General features: G+C 37.9%; 1 protein-coding gene across 1 annotated transcript; it reads left to right on the forward strand.

Annotated features, from left to right (window-relative positions):
* Positions 1–3,093: 3,093 nt before the first annotated feature.
* On the forward strand, positions 3,094–8,050 carry LOC105036301 (SUN domain-containing protein 4). Its single transcript, XM_010912067.4, is given in 7 exon segments — positions 3,094–3,253; positions 4,209–4,396; positions 5,410–5,703; positions 5,706–6,266; positions 6,269–6,687; positions 6,778–6,863; positions 7,772–8,050. Coding segments are annotated over 6 exon segments (1,755 nt in total). The 5' UTR covers positions 3,094–3,253; positions 4,209–4,230; the 3' UTR covers positions 8,001–8,050.
* The last annotated feature ends 1,349 nt before the right edge of the window (positions 8,051–9,399 follow it).

Here is a 9,399-nt window from a genome sequence, read left to right on the forward strand (position 1 = left end):
GAGCATTTCATAAATATATTTCGTAAATCATTCTTGTCATGTGTCTATGTCATGTTTCTAAATCTTACTCACAGATATTCATACTATAGTCACTTTATACCCATGACAGGGTCAGTGTTCTTAATCAACAAGTTCATGTTTGATATGCCAACTTTATACCTGCTGGCATGACCTATGTTCTTACGGATGCTAGCTCCGGATGTCGACCTTCTTATAGGGATTCGTTTATAGCTATTTGAGAGCCTTTAAAATCTTTACATCTTTTTTCTTAAAACATACATATACATAGATGAAAAAATAATAAAATTCATGCCTCATAATCATGCTATTTTCATAAAACACATTCATAAAATCAATGCTCATAATAAAACATACCTTTTTATATCACATATGTTGATCCTTATTTTATAAAAAAATAATTTTATCACCAATAATTCTTTACATAATAAATATGATTATTTAAAAATAAATAAGGAACGTAAGATCCACTTACCTCGATTGTCCTAGATCTTTAGTCTTCCTTAAATAAATCAGATAATCCTATTTAAAATATTAAATTATGATCAATTTTTATTTCATATATTCAATAATAAAAGAAAGTAGTTGACTGGGTGACCAGTCCAATAGACCATTCGGACACTAAATCGATTCGAAGTCATCTCACTGAGGTCAACATAGATCCTTAAAAGAGAAAAAGATGGCCCGATACAAGATCTATAGATCTTTCTTAGAGAGAGAAAGGAGGAGAGAGAAATTTTAGAGAGAGAAAGAGAGAAAAAAATTTTAGAGAGAGAAAAAAGAGAAAGAGAAGGAGAGAGAGAAAAAAAAGAGAGAGGAGAGAGAAAATCCTCTCTTATTTTTTTTTCTTTTCCTTCTTTTTCTTCCCTTTTTCTTTTCTTCTTTCTTTTCCAAGCCGAACAAAGGAGGGACACGAGGGGGGGCTTGGTGGCTCGTGCTCTAACGAGATGCGATGGTATGATCGGAGGTCCGACAGTAGGTGGCAGCATCTGATCGATGGTGACAAAGCAAGGGAGGGCCGGTGGCAAATGGCAAGCAGCAAGCTAAAAGAAAATCAAAAAAAATTAAAAAAATGGGGAACCCCCCCTTTGTTTGAATTTTCTCCGTCATTAGCCGATCACCAACGGTCATGACCTTTAGGAAAGATAGGTAGAGAGGTGGAGGTCCAAACCTAGAGGTGAGATACTGCAAACGACGGCATCAGTAGCCGAAAAAGAGAGAATAAAGTTCGATCAAACAGGGATAAAAATAGAGTTTTTATTTTTATGGAATTTTCAACAAATTCGACAGCCAGCGAGGGTGCACGATGCCATGGGAAGGAGGAAAAGAAAGAGAAGAAGGAGGGCTGGGCCTTACCTCCGACTCCGGTGAGGTCTCCGGCAAAGATTTGAGGCAAGCACAAAAAGGGTGTCAGCAGCTTCAACGAAAAAATCTAAGAGAAAGAAGAGAGAGAATCGGTGCTCATCGTGGTCGGTCATGGAGGAAGGAAGGATTTTATAGGGCTCTTCCTAGGATTCCTATTTATCCTAGGAGTCCTTGATCTAATCGGGCAAGGGGAGGAAGAAGAAGACTCCCAACGGGAGTCTTCGTTCAATTTTTGTTTCTCTCTATGGGCTGATGGGCCAAAATCGGATGGGCTGATTTATTAGAACAGGATATTACAAATAAAATAATTTTTTTTTCTTATTTCCTCCCCCTCTCCAAATTTTTTTTCTTTTTTCTCCTTCCCTTCCCTTCCTCCCGCCGCCTCCCCCCACCCCCTCCGCATGATGCCCAGGTCGCGGTTGTCCACACCATCCCCACTGCCGTCCGCACCGCACCCGACTCCGGTGCCACCAACTCCCCTCCCCTCCCCCGGCTCCGGCACCACCAACCCCCTTTAGCTCCCCTCCCTGGCTCCGGGCACCTCTCGTGCCTCCCCCACCCCAGGCTCCACCTCACCCGCTGTGAAAGTGGGCATCCGCGAGGCTTGAAGCAAAAAAAAAAAAAATGAAAATGCTATCGGAGAAAAAATTTAGATGGAAAAGAAAGCACATGAGGGAGGAGTACGGACAGAGGGGCACGAACAATCGTCGGTGCTCGTACGAAGCCGCAGGGGCTCAAGTTTGCTAGGGCCGAGGGAGGGAATAGGAGGGGACAGCGATGGGACGGGGCCGCAGAGGGTGCGGGGGGCGACCAGGAGTCTTGGTTGGGAGGTTTGGAGCGGCTGAATACGGTAGCTTCGACGATGGTGGCTAGAGTTTTGTGTTGGTAAGTTTTTTTCTTTTTCTTTTTTTTTATTTCTCTCTTTTTCGAATATATGGGAAGGAAAGCACTTGAGGTGAATGGAGGTGGACGGAGATCTATGAGAAAGGAAGGCGATGGCGGAGATGGCTATCCGTGAAAGCTCGGTAAGGAAGGAGACCAACGAAAATCGATGAGAGGTAGTAGCAAGCAGAGAGGGAGGAGATCTAAGTAGAGCAGGAAGGAGGTCCACGTGAGGTAGCAATCTGAGTTGGCAATACCACAATATTTGGAAAAGCTAAGTTGTGAACACCATAATACTCTTCCATAGAGTATTGCTTTATATATATATATATATATAGACACACACATGATATGATTAAGATCAGACCAAACTTTCTCAAAAATCAACACAATTTACTTAGACCGAGGCCCAACTGGCTCGATTTTTTTGGCTTTTAGCCCTACCTTCCAAGCACAAGTCTGGCCCTTACGCGAACTTCAAGTAGGTCCTTGGACTTCATGACATATATTTTTATTTTCAATAATATTTAAAAATACAAAAAATAAAAAAAAATAAAAAACTAAACATGAATAATTAAATATTGCAAACAACCTACATCTACTCCCATTAACCTCCCATATCGCTAACTATTGTTAAGTAAATCTACAAATATATTAAACGTAAATAACAAATACAACAAAAAAAAAAAATTTCTGGCCGAACCGGCGAACCGGGTTCTGTTCGGGCATTGACATCCCAGCCCGGCCTACCTCGCCGGTCTAAACTCTTTCGCCGATCATCGATAATATCGGTTGGAAATACATCGATCTTAAGGACAAGCAATCTATAATAATAATAATAATCTCTACACATGGAGACGAAGATGGGAGAGTGTACGCCTCTTCGTAGCCATTATTTATTCTTCTCTTTAATGGAGATTGATGGCTTCCCTCTTTCCAATTTCGGTTTCCAATTCACTCGGACAAGAAGCTGGTTGGATCTATTCAGGTCAGTCGGCTATCTTTCTTCCCTTGATGCCATCGCCTCTTTCTTCTTCTTCTTCTTCTTTTTCTTTTGGATTATTTTTCTCTGTTTTTTCGCATCGGTTTCAAATTAGATCTCAGAATATGCGAGTTCTTTTTTTTTTTTTCAACTTCATATGGCCAATTAGGTGATAATTTTTGAGAATTTAACCTTCTTGATCGAGATCAAAGGGAGTAATATGAATATTTCGTTTAGGTACACTATCACCTCGTTTTCTTGGATATAATTTGAACTTTTGCTGTTCGGATTGGTTTGATTTCGTTGCTGGAGATATATATAGACACAAACACACACATATATATATACATGTATACATACATACGTACATGCATACATATTAGCAATCTTATGTGTAAATTTGGATTTCTTTTTATTTTTTCAGTGAAGAACTGTATCTGTTATTTCCCTGTTTCCCGTTTTGAATGGGATATTATTGTTTTTTGGTGGATATTTTGAATAATTTTCTGGTGCAATAACGGGATGGTGTAAGGAATATTGTATTCACGGTTAGGATTTTAGATCACTACAGGAAAGGGGAGATAAAGGAAAAGAAAAGAGTGAAGGTGGTTAAGAAAAGGTTATTCTTTCCCTTTCCCTTTGCCTTGAATCAACCCCCACAATTCTACTATTAAGATTTTTTTTTTTTTTTGATACTGTTTTGCTGGAAAAAGCATTCCTTTACTCAACAGCAATGGTGAAACCTCTCCTTCTACATCGAATTTAGTTATATTATATTCATTTCATGTGCTGCGTAACATGTAAATTTGGTTTGAAGCATCAGTTACCAAAACAAAGTTTACAATATTTTCCCTTTTTCTCTTTTGTCTACTGATCTCCTCTATCTGTTCTAAATTATGAAAAATGGGATACAGTTCTTCTTTTTGATATTTTAATTGATTCTGTGTTTCCTCTTCTACAGCTGCGAATTTGATTCATGAGCAATGCAGAGATCTCGTAGAGCTCTTCTGCAAAGAAGAACTGCATTGGAAAAGAATGTCATTGCGGGGAAGAAATGCCTATACAAGGTGTCTTTGTCTGTGGTTTTCCTTTCATGGGTTCTCCTTTTCCTCCTTAGTTCCTTGTTCAGCAACGGCAATGGATATATAGGCATGCGCTCTCTCTCTCTCTCTCTCTCTCTCACACACACACACACACATTTGTTACGATGACTTCCTGTGGAGAGATTGCTACATCTTTAAAACGAAAGAAAGAAAGAAGGGGAAGAAAAAAAGGAGAGCTCTATTACATGTCATTCACATGTTTGTTTGTTTTATTGATAGATCTTCCTTCTCTTTTACTTGTTTGCTGTTTCATCAATTTGTTTCTCATGGCCCATCAATGCCTTTATTTATGCTTGTTTCCTTTTCAGAGTTCCTACTTGTGATTTTGCTCCATTCTGATTTTGTTCTGTTGTTGTGGAATGTATTCTTATTGTGGAAGCATTAGAAGAAGACAATCACATTATGGATCTCATAAATTCAATAAACACATGTAAGATTGATGTTTAAATCTTGCACGAATTTGCACTTTCTCAGCTACTTCTTCCATTTGTTGTATTTAAAAAAAATTATTAGAAAAGCTATTGAGAGCAAAAGAAGCCATATTCCTAGGAATTATGCTTTTTGCATGGAGAAAATTTATCCATTCCTGGGAGTCATGCTCTTTTTTTTGCTGTTGATATGCCTTGTTTTAATCCTTGAGTTTCTCAGTGGATAGTGATGTAGATTTACATTCTTTGGGTCAAATTTTGGCATCTTCAGCAATTGTACTCTGACACTGTTTTGTTCTTTTATTTCTCTGGTGGGTGGCTTCCTGTTACTTTTAGAATGATATTCAGATGAGTCAAGTGCATTTGATATTTGCATGCTCAGCATTGAAATTACATTTACAGGTAATGCATATGATTTCATTACCATGGTTGCTTCAGACAATCTTATTCACCCACATCCTGTATTTCTTCAATAGTGCTTGAGAGAATAGCATTTATTTGCTGAAAATAATTCCTGAGAAGAGTGGATGACTAACAAAAGAAATAAGGAAGTTGGATGCTGATATTAGAAAAATCCATTCTTTTCCTCCTCAATTATGTCTGTATTTGTTTTTCTTGCAATGAAATGCAGATGGACTTGGTTCTTTGGTTGGTGCATCTGTCTGGCAAGAAGCTCCATCAGATTCAGATGATGGTTTGAATTCTTCAGATTCTGAGGATACATTGGCATCATCAGATGCCAATTCCCATAACAGTGTTCCAAACAGCCCTATTGCGGAGAGTGAGGCTGTTGGGAGTAACATAGAAGTTTCAGTTAGCAAAGAGGATAATCTATCAACTACTGGAAAAGAGCATGTAGCTGAGGCAGTCACTGAATCAGAGATAAAAGTGAACAAGGAAGCTCCATTTAAAAATGACAGATTATCCCTATTGCTCCTCCTGGTCTTGATGAGTTTAAAAGTAAAGCAGTCACTGCAAAAGAGAAGCCCATTTCAGCACAAGCAGGCAGTGTCATTCACAGAGTGGAACCTGGCGGGAAGGAGTACAATTATGCTTCTGCTACTAAGGGTGCTAAGGTCTTAGCTTTTAATAAGGAAGCAAAAGGTGCTTCCAGCATCCTAGACAAAGATAAGGACAGGTACCTCCGAAATCCATGCTCTGCTGAGGAGAAATATGTTGTTATAGAGCTTTCAGAAGAAACTTTAGTAGATACTATCGAGATAGCAAATTTTGAGCACCACTCTTCTAACATAAAAGATTTTGAACTGCTGAGCAGTTTAGTTTATCCAACAGACAACTGGAGCGATCTTGGAAATTTTACTGCTGCAAACATGAAACATGCCCAAAGGTTTACTCTTCCAGAGCCAAAGTGGGCAAGGTATCTTAAACTCAATTTGCTCAGCCATTATGGTTCAGAATTCTACTGTACACTAAGTGTGGTGGAGGTTTATGGGGTGGATGCTGTTGAGAGGATGCTGGAGGATTTGATCCCGTTGAGAATAAACGATTGGAACCTGAAGAACATAAGGTTGAACAAAAACCACTGCAAGAACCAACTTATACAGGTGATACCTATCAGAAGCCTGTTACAGAAACTGATGATGAAACAAAACCTGAAAATCCAAAGACAAAACATGACTCGTCAAAAAACAGTGTGCCCAATCCAGTTGCAGAGACAAGGCCAACACAAGTAGGAAGGATACCTGGAGATGTTGTTCTCAAGGTACTAATGCAGAAAGTCCAGTCTCTTGATGTGAATTTTTCTGTTTTGGAGCGGTATCTGGAGGAGTTGAACAGCAGATATGGGCACATATTCAAAGACTTTGATGATGATATTACTGCAAAGGATCTGCTTCTGGAGAAAATAAAATTAGAGATGAAGAATCTTCAAAAGACCAATGATATTTTTGTATGTTGAATTTCCAGTTTCTTAGTTTCTCAGGTGCTTTGTTTAATTTTTACTATTCTTTTTAACTCACTTTGCATTCCTTGATTTCAGGCCAGTAATATTGGAGAGCTGCTGTCATGGAAAATCCTCGTTTCCTTGCAATTGGACCGGTTGGTCGAAGATAATACAATACTCAGGTTTGAATAATTCTTTGCTTTGTTTTGTGTTTGAGTATGTCAACATTCATGAAAAGGGGTCCAATCATAGATGTAAAGTGTTAAATGGCACATTCTAGACATTAATCATGCCACATATTTTAGAGTTTGCAGAAACACTTGCAACAATATGTCATTTTTTTGTGCTATAGAAGAAATTAATTTCTTGACTCACTGTAAAGCTTAGCGGCCGACTTGCTCTAAAGCTCAGCGGCATTCATTTTGTAAGGTGGGTGTCAACTGTTTTAGTTGGTGAAGTTGCTAAGAGTTATTACCAGTGACTTGATTTTGAGTCCCACCAGCATCATCATAAATTATTATCTCAATAGATTGCATGGGGACCTAAAACCCTCTCTTGTTCTCTCGAAAAAGCCAAAAAAAAAAAGGCATTTGTTTTGCAGGATACACAATTCTACTGGAAGAAGCAAACAATATACGTTCTTAGACACATGATGTTGATTAGGGGTACTAGTTTCTCAAAACATTCATGTATTCACTTGCTCAGAACCATTCTGGCTTAGCAGAGAAAAAAAATGTTCACATATGACCTTTAATTTTGCCCCTGCTAAAGTATATACCTCTAAACTTAGAAACAGGTTACTTGCTTAACATCATTTTGGTTTGTTGTGGAACCCTAATCATAAGCCCCTCCCTTGTGCCCTATTTAGAGAATGGATTTGCTCGTCTAGCAATAGTACATCACCCTTGCATGCTGCTTAATTGGCTATTAACCTCTACCGGTACATATGTAGGACTTGTTGCATTAAGCAATAATCTGTTCCTGAGCCCTTTGGAACAAAGAGACAGTAAGAAAATGAATAATTAGTATTAGTATATGTTGTATTGATAGTATAGTTCAGCAATGCTCACATGGTGCTGACAATATGCAGATCGGAGATTAAAAGGGTTCAAGACCATCAGTTTGACGTGGAGAACAGGGGTCTTGCGGTGATATTTATAAGTTTAGTCTTCGGGTGTTTAGCAGCTACAAGGCTGGTTATCAGTATTCTCATGATCTTCTGTAAATTACATAATTCTGAAAAGTTTTGTAGCACAAACTCTGCTTGGCTCACGTTGCTGCTGAGCAGTGGCATTGTAGCTTCCATCCTGGTGTTATGACACTTGTATGCACTCAGTTTTCCTATATTTGCGGCAAAGAATTGACAGAATTATGAGGTTTCCACATGGAGCTCACTTTGATGGATTTTACATCAATTTAGGTTTCAAATACCAGTATCACCAACCTTTCTGACCTAATTATTGACTGCAAATAAAGAACAAAGAAGCATGGTCTGCATTTTGGAATGTGAACCTTCAAATTATAAAGGGTGGTTGAAAATATGGTAAAGATTTGAAATGAGCAACAGTTACTAATTTTTTGGAAGATGTCTGCTAATTGTGATGAGATTCAATGAAAAGATTGTAGTAAAGAAATAGTAGAATTTGCATGTGGTGCATGTTTGCAAATTTCTGTTAGACAATCAATTATTTATGATTATCATAATTTTTCTATCCTATATTGTTCTATACTTAAAGCATCATGGCAACCTTAAAGTATGTTATTCTTCACACATGCAAACACGCATGTAAAAAGAAGAAATTTTCTTTATCCATAACTTTAATTTTGACCTGCAAAACAACTGTGCAATAACTTTAAAATGATTATTCTAAAATATAATGACTCTTACGAGACGTGTGAAGCTGAACTTCTAACCTTTTCCATGAGTAACATTACTGAACTCTGTTGGGGCTTTAAAGATCTTCGTCTATAATACATAAACTTAGTGTATAGATTTTAATCTGTCCACTGAACAGGCTATCCTTGAAATTTATGTCAATGACATTTTCGGGCACTTTAATGTCTGCAGGTACAAAATCATCTAGACATACATACATACATACATATAAAGATTTGTAACACATGTAATGGATAAATTCAATTCTTTTCTGTATTCTGTGGATTAGCAGAGATCCTTGTATTTTGATCATGTACATGACTGCTTGATTGGATTGCTAAAAAAATTATTGATACGTACCAAATTTTTTTCATGCATAACTTTAGTGCTCTGTCTTGCTTCAAATCAACTGGCATTTAGTACAAGACTGCTCGGAACAGGTTTTTGTGTGCCTTGCCAATGAAAATTTGTGGATGGAAAGGTACTTTGGCAAGTTAATCTCCTGTGCTCTACTGGATCTCCAAACTATGATGCTTCATTGGAATCAGGAGCGATTCAAACTTTTATTTCTGTCCTTGTTATCTCCTTACAAGATTAGCAGAATCTCTTTTAAGTAAAACCAGTGGAAATATAAAGACAGGTTTTCACATGACAGCTTAGAAGTGAAAATAGCATGGTGTGTGATGAATATGATGAGTTCAAGTTCTTAAACGGAAGCTTAATTTCGATGAAGTCACAAGTAATGATTATTCTATCAATATATGTCATTAACTCATTGGATTGCTTCCCTTTGTTGCAAAGCTTTGGTTGTCAATGACCCCAAGGAACAGGGGATGGCCATC

The sequence above is a fragment of the Elaeis guineensis genome, chromosome 1 (genome assembly GCF_000442705.2).
Source record: "Elaeis guineensis isolate ETL-2024a chromosome 1, EG11, whole genome shotgun sequence".
Classification (NCBI taxonomy): Eukaryota; Viridiplantae; Streptophyta; class Magnoliopsida; order Arecales; family Arecaceae; genus Elaeis; species Elaeis guineensis.